The sequence below is a fragment of the Diospyros lotus genome, chromosome 13 (genome assembly GCF_014633365.1).
Source record: "Diospyros lotus cultivar Yz01 chromosome 13, ASM1463336v1, whole genome shotgun sequence".
Classification (NCBI taxonomy): domain Eukaryota; kingdom Viridiplantae; phylum Streptophyta; class Magnoliopsida; order Ericales; family Ebenaceae; genus Diospyros; species Diospyros lotus.
In genome coordinates this window covers 5,162,501-5,174,938 of record NC_068350.1, presented here as the reverse complement: position 1 = coordinate 5,174,938, position 12,438 = coordinate 5,162,501, and the positions used below count along the sequence as shown (strand labels likewise).

Here is a 12,438-nt window from a genome sequence, read left to right as displayed (position 1 = left end):
CAAATCCACACCCCTTCACAACATTAGAAGATATCTCAGCTGAGGACATACCTCCAAACATGCCATTTCCTATGAGAAAGTCCCACAGGTTCCTCAATGGCTGAAACCAGGCATCCATCACTACCTTCATCCCAAACATGATTTATAATTAGATTATCCAATGAAACAATATCCCTGACCAGAATATCAATTGCATGGAAGCCATCTTCACAACAGTTCCCCTCCCCAATTTGATTAATAGCCTATTTTTCAACCGAATCATCAGTCTCTTACCCTTGTAAAATGTGGTCTACATCGATCTTCTTATCCACCCTCCTTTCATCTCTGGATTCTTGAGTTACCATTAACAGGTTCATGTCAGTTAGTTCCTCAAATCCCTATAAAATTAGGATCCTACTGAAGGACACCAACACCAACTTCCTTAATATCGACTGATTTTTCAGTTGAAACCTCCTGATTCTATGCAGACAATTTAGCCACATCTATTTCGTTTTGTTTGCCGGAATATTCCTCTTCATGGACTTCATTTTCAAAGGGATTAGATGGTCCCTTTGGATCTGCAGTCCTAACCACCTGATTGTCATAGTTTCCCTTTAGAGAATGCCTTGCACCGCCAAAATTATTCTTGATATTGCAGTCATCCTTCTTGTCATTGCTGCCTAAATCAAAATACTTATTCTTCTGCCCAAAATCTAAAGTAGGTAGTGAATTGGCCTTCCACAATCTTGACTTCTCCTTAGACGACTTTATTTCCAAGAACTTACGAGGAGAATAAGGATTATTCGTAGCATCTGATAGCTTCTCTATATAATTGGATCAAAATGTTATCTGAAAAGCAAACAAGTAGGTAATCTAACCTGATTTTTCCTGGTGAACATTATCATGTACTGGTCCCTCATCCAATTTATGAATTCATCAATAATTTCACGCCCGTGATTGATCTCCTCTCGTAGCAAACTGGCAAACACTGTCTAGTTTTCGATCCACTGCCGATTCTATAGATCCAACATGGATCTGCCTCTGCGTCATCATTGCTATTACTTGCTACAATTGATATCCCCTCGGTTTCACCCTGATGTCACCCGCCATCAGAATTCAAATCATTGATGGGACCGCTGGCCGAGGAATAGCTTTGGATGATTCCACTGATGATCGTATAGCTTCTATTAACCGTCGAAATTGAGAAATGATCATTGTCGACGCCTATACTCACTTCCCTGTCAAGCCTGATTTAGGCACAGAATAATTTGCACGTTACAACGTCTTGATTGTCCTTCAAGAGATGCCTAGGGCTACCAATTCTCTTGACTTGCCTGCTGTAATAATTCCCTATACTTGTTGGAATTTTCGTCAAACTCGCCTGGCTTGCTCACCTTCAAAGTCGACTAGAATTTCTGGCCAACTTCTCTGTTATCGTCACTACAGGTTGTCCTATGGAATTGCTTCATCGTTCAATCGAAAATCTCTGTTGGAAATTAACAACAGAGAAGTATCCTTCCACTGCCGGAATTCTGCCAGATCGCTGAAATTCACCAATGGAATCGCCTGGGCTGCTCGCCTCCTTTGATCAATTGTGATGCAACCAACGGAATTCTCTGGAATTGAGAATCAATGGTTGCAGTAATCTATGAATTGGCTACCAAATCTGCTGAAACTGCTTCGCCCTTCCACTTCGGGCAAGAATTACTGCAATTCACAGCCGAGCATCATCTCTTGCTTCGCCTTCCAAGTTTGCCTAGCTTCTCTTTTTCTACATCTTGTGCTGTAAACTTTTTCCATTCTATCTACCCACCTCACTGGTGTGTATATTGTTTTCTTCTCACATGTTGGCATGTCCAAATCATTTTAATTGCATTCCGTGCATTTTATCTTTAATATGCTCCACTATAACCTTATTATGTAAAATTTTGTTTCTAATTCTATCTTTTCTTTTATGGCTTTGCATCTACCTTAATACCCTCATCTTAGTTATGCTTATATTTTATGCATGTTGGTACTTAATTGATAAATATTCTGAGCCATACGATAAAGAAAGTCTCATAGCTGCTTGATAAAACTTCCTTTTTAACTTAAAAAGGATTTAATGATTGCATAAACTGCTAGGTTCACATCATCACTTTGATGATCTTGTCTTGATTCTATGAGTAAAATCCTCAATAATGTCTCCTCTTTTTGAACAATTGAGTCAAAAGATAACTGATATTTTTAGGAATTTTTATTGAACTTACATTCCACTGGTGAAAATTGTGTTGACATACTCCTTGGATTGTGCTCTGTATATAGTGGAACTTTGCTTATCAGAAATAATTGTTTGAGCTTATGCAGAAAGTTTGGAGGAGCTACAATGTGACGAAGATAGCAGCTTTCCAGCTCCAAGAGGAGTGGAAAGTGATGGTGGAAAGCAATGCTCTTTCCATAACCAGATCATGGGTTTCAAGCAGTTTATTGAGGCCTTTTCTTTTCTTTGTTACTTGTTTATCAACTCGTTGTCAGAAAATAAGATCCCAAGATATACATTGTATGCAGACTTGCTTCCGAATTTTACTGGAAAGCTTGAACTCAACTGGTATGCCATTATTATACCTGTCAAGTTTTGAGTTTATAATGCTGTTTGAGGTTATTTTCTTCTCTGTACCAGTGTTTGGTTTTTAAGGTGAGCCTTGGCGAGATGGTAACGTTGGTTATTGTGACCTGAAGGTCACACGTTCAAGTCAGGAAACAATCTCTTTGCTAAGCAAGGGTAATGCTGTGTAAACTTGACCTTCACTGGAGCCTGCAATACAGGAGTCTCGTGCACTGGGTTCACCTTTTGGTCGTTATATAGGCACTAGGCATTTTGCTGTGGATTCTATATGTAATCATGCTGACATGGAATTCTACTTGGGTGTTTATTATTTCTCTCATTTTAAGATTTTCATATTTTTATGCCTGATTTTCTTTCTCAATAGCTGATTTCTTTTTTAATCTTTTCCACTTGGGATCTCATCTTATTAAACATTATTGTCAATTGAGTTGAACATTTTTCTTATGTATTTTCAGAAATTTTCTGCTTAAAATCTCCCCCCCCCCCCAACCCAATAATAATATCAATTATGAGTTGATGTTTCATTTATTTCAAATAGTGTTTTTCAAAATTATGAAATTTAAGGCTTGTGATGATGATGAGTGTTTGATTTTAATTCTTCATCCAACCCCTAGTTTTTATACCCACTCTTTTTTTAAGTTTTATCTAAATTTCGTTGACATGCTCCATATAGCATTGTTATTGTTCTATAAAGCATTATGGTTCCATAAAGTATGGCCTGAGGTGGGCATAAAAGGCATGGCACACGGCACACGGCACACGTCTCCCTTCCCCCCAACCCCCAACCCCCAACCCCTAGTAATAATATCAATTACAAGTTGATGTTTCATTTATTTCAAATAGTGTTTTTTTAAAATTGTGGAATTTAAGGCTTGTGATGATGATGAGTGTTGATATTAATTCTTCATCTCAACCTCTAGTTTTTCTACCCACTCTTTTCTTAAGTTTTATCTAAAATTGACATGTTCAGTACAACATTGTGGTTCCATACAATATGGGCTGAGGTGGGGCCTAAAAGCCATCGCATATGGCACGGCATAGCTAGGCATGCCTGCATGCCTTTAATTAGGTTGTTGCCTGCACCAACAACTTTATTAATTTTTTACTAATATGTATATATTTATTTAATTTTAACATAGTGGGATAAATGGTTGATAGATTTTGTTGTTACAACAACAACAACAACATATCCAGCCTTTATCCCACTATATGGGGTTGGTTACATGAATTCTAGACTTCCATGTATTTCTGTCTTATGAATTTAGACTTCTATGTATTTATGTCTTTTGTCATGTCTTTATTTAGGCTCATACATTTCATATCAAACTTTAATGTCTCTCTTAAAGTCTTTTTGGGTCTGCCTCTACCTATTTTTTGACTAATTGTTCCATTTCATCAACTCTACTCATAGGAGCGTCTCTTGGTCTTCTTCTCATATGACCAAACTATCTTAGTCTAGTCTCTCTCATTTTCTCCTCGATTGGTACTACTCCTACCTTATTATGAATAACCTTATTTCTAATTTTATCTTTTCTTGTATGGTCGCACATCCATCTTAGCATCCTCATCTTCGCTACGCTCGTCTTTTGCTCATATTGGTATTTGATTGTCCAACATTCTGAGGCATACAACAAAACTGGTTTTATAGCTGTTCTATAGAATTTTCCTTTCAGTTTTAATGGGATTTTACTATCACATAACACCCTCGATGCATTTCTCCATTTTAGCCAACCTGCCTTAATTCTATGCGTGACATCTTCGTGAATTTCTCCATCTTTTTGAATTATTGATCCCAAATATCGAAAATGGTCTTTTCTTTATATGATTTGATCTTCCAATTTTATTATAACATCCTCCACTCTTGCATTCTTACTAAATTTACATTCCATATATTCTGTTTTCCTTCTACTTAATTTAAATCCCTTATATTCTAAATTGTTTCTCCACAACTCAAGTTTAGTGTTCACTCTCTCTTTTGTTTCATCCACCAACACTATGTCATTCGCAAATAGCATACACCATGGCACCTCTATCTGAATGTGTTTAATGAATTCATTCATTACTAAAGCAAATAAGTATGGACTTAGTGCAGAACCTTGATGCAGTTCCATTGTAATTTTAAACGGTTCAGTATCCCTTCCGCATGTTCTGACTCTTGTCGCTGCACTGTGATACATGTCCTTAAGGATTTGTATATAGGCTATTCAGACTCATTTCTTCTCTAAAACCCTTCATAATACTTCTCTAGGGATCCTATCATAGGCCTTTTCTAGATCTATAAACACCATATGCAGGTCTTTCTGATGATTTCGATACCTTTCCATTAGGCGCCTCAGTAGGTATATAGCTTCTATTATTGACCTATCAGGCATGAAGTCAAACTGATTTTCCGAAACGTCTGTTTCTTTTCTAAGCCTCTGCTCTATTACTCTCTCCTAGAGTTTTATGGTATGGCTCATTAACTTAATTTTTTTGTAATTTTCACAGTTTTGAACATCTCCTTTGTTCTTGTATGTAGGAACTAAAGTACTCTTCTTCCACTCATCTGGCATCTTTTTTAATTTAAGGATCGCGTTAAATAATTTCGTTAGCCAGGAGATGCCATCTTCTCCTATACATTTCCATGCTTCTATTTGTATATTATCCGGTCTCACCGCCTTATGATTTTTCATTTTTTTTAATGCTTGTCTTATTTCTTTTGAACTTATGCGTCGATAAAATATATAGCTCACGTTTCCTTCGGAGTTACTAAGATGTCCCAACCTAACTTTTGTGTCCCCACCATCATTGAATAATTTTGTGAAATACTCCTTCCATTTCTCCTTAATTGCTCCCTCATTCACTAATACATTTTGGTTTTCATCTTTTATACATTTCACTTGGTTTAGATCCCTTATTTTTCTTTATCTTACTTTAGCTAATTTATATATATCCCTTTCTCCATCTTTTGTTGTTGTTGTATATAATTTATTCAATTTCTATAATATTTTTTTTTAATTTTTATAAATATATATTTAATGTTGTTGACATCAATAACCATAAATATTATAATGTAAATAATCAAATTATCAATTTATACATAAATATCTCTGCATAGTGGGATTAAAGTTTGATATGTGGTTGTTGTAGATTGTACTAAATCTGATTGTTAGTGATTATATGATATCTAATCCTTGTTTAGAACAAAATAAAGAATTTCTTAATTAGTTGATATGAGTATAAATATTGCCGAATGTCTTTACAAAATAAATTATTTTGTAAACAAAATAGTTTATTAATTGTTGATTTATCAGAGGTTTTTCCAAAATACATTATTTCACAAAAATAAAATAGTTGTGGGGGCAAGGCACAACTGTCAGCCTGCTAGGGCCCTGGTAGGCTAGCCCACGAAAGGATGGTGGGCATGGCCCACTTACACCTCTAGGGAAAGCAATGCAAGGTTCTTTTCAATTAGAAGGCAGCTTCCTCCACATTTTCCGTGTTGACTGTGTCTTGAAAAGGACTGCAAGTGTAGAAAAATGTTTAGTATGGTCTAGGAAGAATATATTTTGTTCCTTCAGTAAGAAGAGATTTTTTATACATTTAATGGTATTTTTTATGGCAAGAGTAGTGGTATTTTTTCAATATCTTTGTATATATAAATACTATTGAAAGGAATAGCAATTCGTATTGCATTAGTGACACTTTTTCAATAGTTCCAGTGTTTTTATTTATTATGTTCATGAATGCTCCTAATATTTTTAAAATATTATTTTTTTGGTTATATCCTTGTTGTGTCCTTATCCTTATTTTTTTTGCTAAGGCGTATCCTTATTATTATTATTTTCAAATCAACATATCCCCTCTTCTTTTCCATATCCATAACTGGTGCTTCTATTACTGGATCAGGCAAAGGTTGGATATGTGCAACCTTATCTTTGCTTTTGGAGAGTTTGTTTCCACTTTCGAGGTTGCAATGGAGTGACCTTTGTTTTTGTACCAAAGTCACCACTTCTCATGTTCTATTTGTTGATCCAAAGAATTCTTAGAGGCTATGGCAATAATCAAAGCTACCTTTATTTACAACATAAAGGACTATTTATAGGCAACTAATAGTACCCTAACTAGGATTCCATAATCTCACTCAATTAGGATTCTAAGGGAACCTACTAACTAAAGGTAACTAAAGAAATCAAAACAAATTAGGAAACAAACTAAAATAGGAAATAAATAAAGAAAATAAAATAAACAATATCAATTCCTAAAGTATACTCTTCTGTCCTACATCAATATGTCCCTTGATTCTTGACGTACACTTTACAAGACTTCTTTGTTTGCATAGCTTGGACTGACATTATCTACTCTCTTACACTTATTTCAATGCCCCTACTTGTGTCTTCCATTTTCCTAACTTCCTAGTTCCACTTCCATATTTTTGATTCCCAACTTGTTATTGTAATGGGTGTGTTAGAAACTGATGAAGGGAAGGAAAGAAAAAATTAACAATGATACTTTTTATCCTTTAGTTGAAGTGGCTATTGGTATGAGTGGGGCGCTATAACATAGCACCATGAAATAAAGGGTCTTCTGAGTATGATCGATGGAAGCTCATTTTTATCATATATAAGAGGAAAAATTTTGTTTTGTTGAATGATCAATGTATAGTCTAAAAGTAAGAAAGTTAAGACTCTTCTCCGGCCATTAATTGAAGGTGAATTATGGTCTTCAGATGGGAATATGGCAAGTGGAGGAGGGAAAAACATTTTTAATAATCCAAGATTATCACCAAGAATGTCAAGATGACAAACTATTGTTTGTGATGGTGATAGGATACTGATAATAGTCTAGCTTGAATTACTTGTATTACTGATAATCGAAAGAAATTACAAGGTTGGAAATTAACAAAATGAAAGAAAATTGGACATTCGAGAGGTCCACGCTCTCCCTCTATATTCACCAAAATATTCCCTGCCTTTTACTCCATTTGCTTCTCTATTTATAGGAATCTGTTGCCCGTACATGCCCCATCCCCCCCTAGCTCTTCCCATTCTACCCCTTAATTGAATTTGTTGTCTGCACATGCACCAACTGGCCTTCTCTCATTTCAATATCCCTATTTTGCCCTTATTTATAGGAATGTTATGGGTTACCTATCAATACTCCCCCTACGGAACTCACCTTGTCCTCAAGGTGAAAAGCAGGGAACTATTGCAGGGTTCCCTAGTGGTCTATGACTAACTTGGGCTTGGATTATGTGAATCTTATCTTCAATTCGTTGGGTTGTCTCCATGATTTATGTTAGACCCGATGGTTGTAACACCCTAACTTCTACCCTAATTTCTGGCTTCAACCCATTAATAAAGATGCCCTCTAGTATGGCCTCAGAAACTTCGCCCACCGAGGCTGCCAAAGTCTCAAAGAGGAGGCGTTATTCCTGCATGGAGTCAACCTGCCTGAGGGCCAAAAGCCTCTCCTCCATTGATCCCTCTTGTGAAGACCGAAATCGTTTACTTAGGCGAATCTTCAACTCCTCCCAGCTCCTGACTCTATGTTGCCTTTGTTCCCATTGAAACCAGGCGAGTGCAGGCCCATCGAAACAGAGAGTCGCTGAGTCTAATTTCTCAGCCTCCATCAACTGGTTGACAGTGAAGTATCTCTCGGCCCTGAAAACCCACCCATTAGGGTTGCTCGCTTCGAAGATCGGCATCTCTAGCCGCCGATTTCTACTGTCTTGCCTCCAGGGAGCTTCGTCCTCCGTTCTGACCTCACGGCTACGTTCCCCCTGTGATGGTGAGCCACCCATGGTAAGGGATGGGTCCGTCGGTACGTCTTCCTCTCCCCGTTTCCCCTTTCGCCCCCTCTCCTGCTCTCCCCATTTCTCCACCAACAAGTTAAACTATTCCAACACCGTCGCTAAACTCTTCTCGATTCCTTGCATCCTCTGAAACTCGGTCTTCAGCAAGTCCATTCTCGCCTGCAAACCATCTATCCTCCCTTCTATTTGCTCCTGGTAAGTCTCCAACCTCCACTCTAGCTCGCCCACCCTCTCCGATACAGACACCCCCATGGATCATGCTCTAATACCAAATGATAGGATACTGATAATAGTCTAGCTTGAATTACTTGTATTACTGATAATCGAAAAGAATTACAAGGTTGGAAATTAACAAAATGATATAAAATTGGACATTCGAGAGGTCCACGCTCTCCCTCTATATTCACCAAAATATTCCCTACCTTCTACTCCATTTGCTTCTCTATTTATAGGAATCTGTTGCTCGCACGTGCGCCACACCCCCCCCCCCCCCCCTCACTCTTCCCATTCTACTCCTTAATTGAATTTGTTGTTTGCAAATGCACCAATTGGCCTTCTCCCATTTCAGTATCCCTATTCTGCCCTTATTTATAAGAATGTTATGGGCTGCCTATCAGATGGCTGATGCATACATTGTCAAACTAGATGATTGCACTTGTAGAGGTGGTTATGGAGGCAGGGTGTCCCTAGTGCATGAGGCTCCTCCTTTGTGCGAGTTGAGGGAGGATCACGTTTGTATGCTGCTTTCCCTTGCTTTTTTTGTAAGGAGGCTGTATATATATTCACTTGTACATTTAGGCTCCACCTAAATGTACGTATTCATTTAGGTGGTAAATTAATGGAACTTTGGCTCCTCTAATGCAACCTAAGCAGCCGAAGCATTCCCCAGATGATGACATCAAGATATATGATTAAGATAAATAAAAGGAAGGAAAGAAAGAAAAGAAAGCAACTATAAAAGAATAATGGAGGAAGACCAAAGGATTGTTCTAGTTAGAAAATAATGGGTCTTTGATTCTATAACACGTTTGTGGTTTAATTATAAGTTCCAAGTTGAGGCACATCAACAATAAAATTAGGCTGAAAATGAACGTTATCTTTTACCTCATACACAGACAGACAGAGACATGCACACACAGGGACTAGTTGAGACAAGGGTTTCTTAAGTTGAGTTGAATAAACATTTTTTCATAGTATTTGCATGAAGCACTTCCTTAAAATTGTTTTCTTTACTATCTAGTATGTAATTTGTCCAGATGACTAAACTACTGATACTGATCTTTAGCTGTCCCTGGTTTGTAGATCCTCAGAAGAACTTTTGCTCCCTGGCAATAGGTAAACTGGAAGAGAGAAGGGTGTGGAGTTATCAAGCACGGAGGCTCATTTCTCTATGCTTGTTTATTCTTGGACAGTGTGATAATTCTCACCCAGCCAATCACGATATTGCTGCTCTTACCTCTCTGGCAATACGTTTTGCTGTTGTATTGACTGATTTGAAGGGTTGGGGAAAAGGCACTAGTGATAATAATGTTCACGATGCGGAGATAGCAGTGAAGGATTTGGTTCAGTTTATGGGAAGCAAGAACAGTGGACTGTACCATAATGTTAGAAGATATATTGAAAAATTGGATGCTTCTTTTTCTTTGCAAATGAAAGCAACAGATGCGCAATTCCTGATCACTGCCAGTGCTCTAACTTTAGCTTTACGACCAATTCATGCTGCAAATCTAAATGAACTCAGTCAATTAGAGGGGCATTATGCCACTGAGCAGTATTGTGTGTTTCTGCTTACAATCCCTTGGCTTGCTCAACGTCTACCAGTGGCACTCTTACCTGCTCTGCAGCACAAGGCTGTTCTATCACCTTGCTTCAGGACATTACTGGTAAGGTACACTAAGTGGGAACTGGAAGCTGAATTTCATTGTAATTCTTGGATGTGTTAACAAAACTTCAACTTCTAGGCGGCTAAGTATGTGAATCCATACATAGAAAATAACCATCTGGAGAAACTGACATATTTCTAATGTTTAGAAGTGAACCAGTAATCTATGATGAAAGGTATCCATAAACACAAATTTTGCAATGCTTTTACTTTTGATTAGGTTGAAATAGAGAATAGAGACTATTGATATTCAGATAGAGAACCTGGGTAGATATTACATTTTTTGTTGCTTTCCCATCATTAGGATAGTGTGCGGCCATCGATGAGATTTTATGAACTGTGACCAACTGAGAAGTATCATTTTAGGTTGCCCCCTTTTTTTTTTAATAATAAAACTCTGCAAGTTACATATGTTTCCTTTTTCATTATATTAAATATTGCGTTAAATAATCTCTTCTTTGAGATTTTTAGATGCCTCTGAAAAACAAAATTTAATTGTATGTTTCATGAAGATGTTGTTATCTTTTGAATTTCTTTTAATTGAAATTTTGAAAATCTCCTCAAGTTAGTTCTTATGCATTATTGGAAAATAAATTCTTTAGGTATCACCAAAGTCATCTTTTTTTCGTTATATTATAGAAACCTTAGAAATCTATTAATTTAGGCCGAACTTATCAATATGTTTATTGATCCTGTGGATGGTTCATGTATCAAATACTTTTAGAATTGGTTTTTGACGGTCAATGAAACAAGAGGTTCTGAAAGTACTCACGCTTCCATCTTTCCTTTGGAAAAGGATTACAACATATAGGGATATACATTCCTAAATTAGATACCATAATTCTAGGACCATAAAATCAGTAAACTACCAAAAATGACAAATAGGAAAGTTGACCCTGTTCTAACCCCACTAACACTGGGTTTTATTCTATTTTTCCAACAGTCAATTTATCAGAGAACAGAAATTGATATGGTATACAATTCAAGTTGATCTATTCCTTCTTTTTTTTTTTTGGCTAAGTAAACTTCTCAACTTGATCTATTCCATTATATATGAATTAGTTCAAAATTTTGCACTTTCCTTCCAAACGATTAATCTGAAGCTATGTTTCTTAAAAGGTCTGGATGAGTCACTTGGAAGTCTGGGTTGGTCCTTTCTTTCAAGTGGCAATCAACTAAGGACATTGTTAACAAAAACAATTTGTTGTATGTTGCTTGCTTGGTTGTATCTGTTTTGCTTATCAATTGCATTTGTGATAATTCCATCATCATGTTTAAAGGTATTATACCTATTGTCTTCCTTTATTGATGACCTCCAGTAGTAATCTCCTTTTTACTTAGTTAGCTTGTAGTAATAATTGAAACATGTGGGAGCTGATCAAAGTGTGGCAGGTGATGGCAGATTTTGAAAGACAAAATTCTGAAGGAGATTTTAGAGGTTGATAAGGGGAAAGTTGTTTCTTATTCCAAGACGATGCCTCAAGTTGCTTGGCTTCTAGCTAATGTTTTATCCCTTGCAACAGTGAGTGATTACAGTTCCTGGATTCCTAGAAAGTTCACTGAAGGCCTAGACTACATTTCCTATGTTCATGTTACTATCATTCTTTCAGAGAACTTACTAACTTGGTTTGAGAATGCCGGATGGATAAAAAATGAGAACCAAGAATTCCAAACTAATTTTGAAACTTCTGCAGAATCTGATACTCTTCTCTGTGGCACTCAGACAAATTGTGGATTCTTGAAAATGTCATACATTGACTCTTTTAGGCCTGTTTATCAGCAATGGCATCTCATGAAACTATCAGCCTTGGAGAAAGATGCTTTTGATTATGACATTGATAATCAGATGCCAAAAAATATGGAATCTTTTGGGAAGTGTGATCTGCTTGATGTTGCATATTATTATTCTTATATACTAAGAATATTTTCGGCTCTGAATCCTGTGGTTGGGTCATTGCCCGTTCTCAATATGCTCGCTTTTACTCCAGGATTTCTTGTCAATCTATTGAGAGCACTGGAAAGATCCATGTTTCCTGGAAAAAGTGATGTTGCCAAGGATAATTTTCTCTCTGGAAATAGAACTTCCAGAAACAAGGATGATGGGGTAAGTGAGAGAAAGCAAAAACGGGTTACTAAGGACGGTGCCAATAAATTAGCTGCCGTGTTATATAAAATCAC

At 36.9% G+C, this 12,438-nt stretch overlaps 1 protein-coding gene across 6 annotated transcripts in view; it reads left to right on the top strand.

Moving 5' to 3' along the window:
• The window catches only part of LOC127787847 (E3 ubiquitin-protein ligase UPL7), a 68,487-nt gene that overhangs the window by 5,889 nt on the left and 50,160 nt on the right, over nucleotides 1-12,438 (top strand). For 5 of the 6 annotated variants that reach the window (XR_008020260.1, XM_052315885.1, XM_052315884.1 and 2 more), the window contains 3 exons: nucleotides 2,326-2,566; nucleotides 9,681-10,261; nucleotides 11,663-12,438. The exon at nucleotides 11,663-12,438 is cut by the window's right edge and continues 211 nt beyond it. Coding sequence is in view for 5 of the 6 variants with exons in the window: in XM_052315885.1 (XP_052171845.1) it covers nucleotides 2,326-2,566; nucleotides 9,681-10,261; nucleotides 11,663-12,438 (1,598 nt within the window). In the remaining variant the exon portion in view is untranslated. The remainder of the gene's footprint in view (nucleotides 1-2,325; nucleotides 2,567-9,680; nucleotides 10,262-11,662) is intronic. The other variant, XM_052315888.1, reaches the window with a different exon arrangement.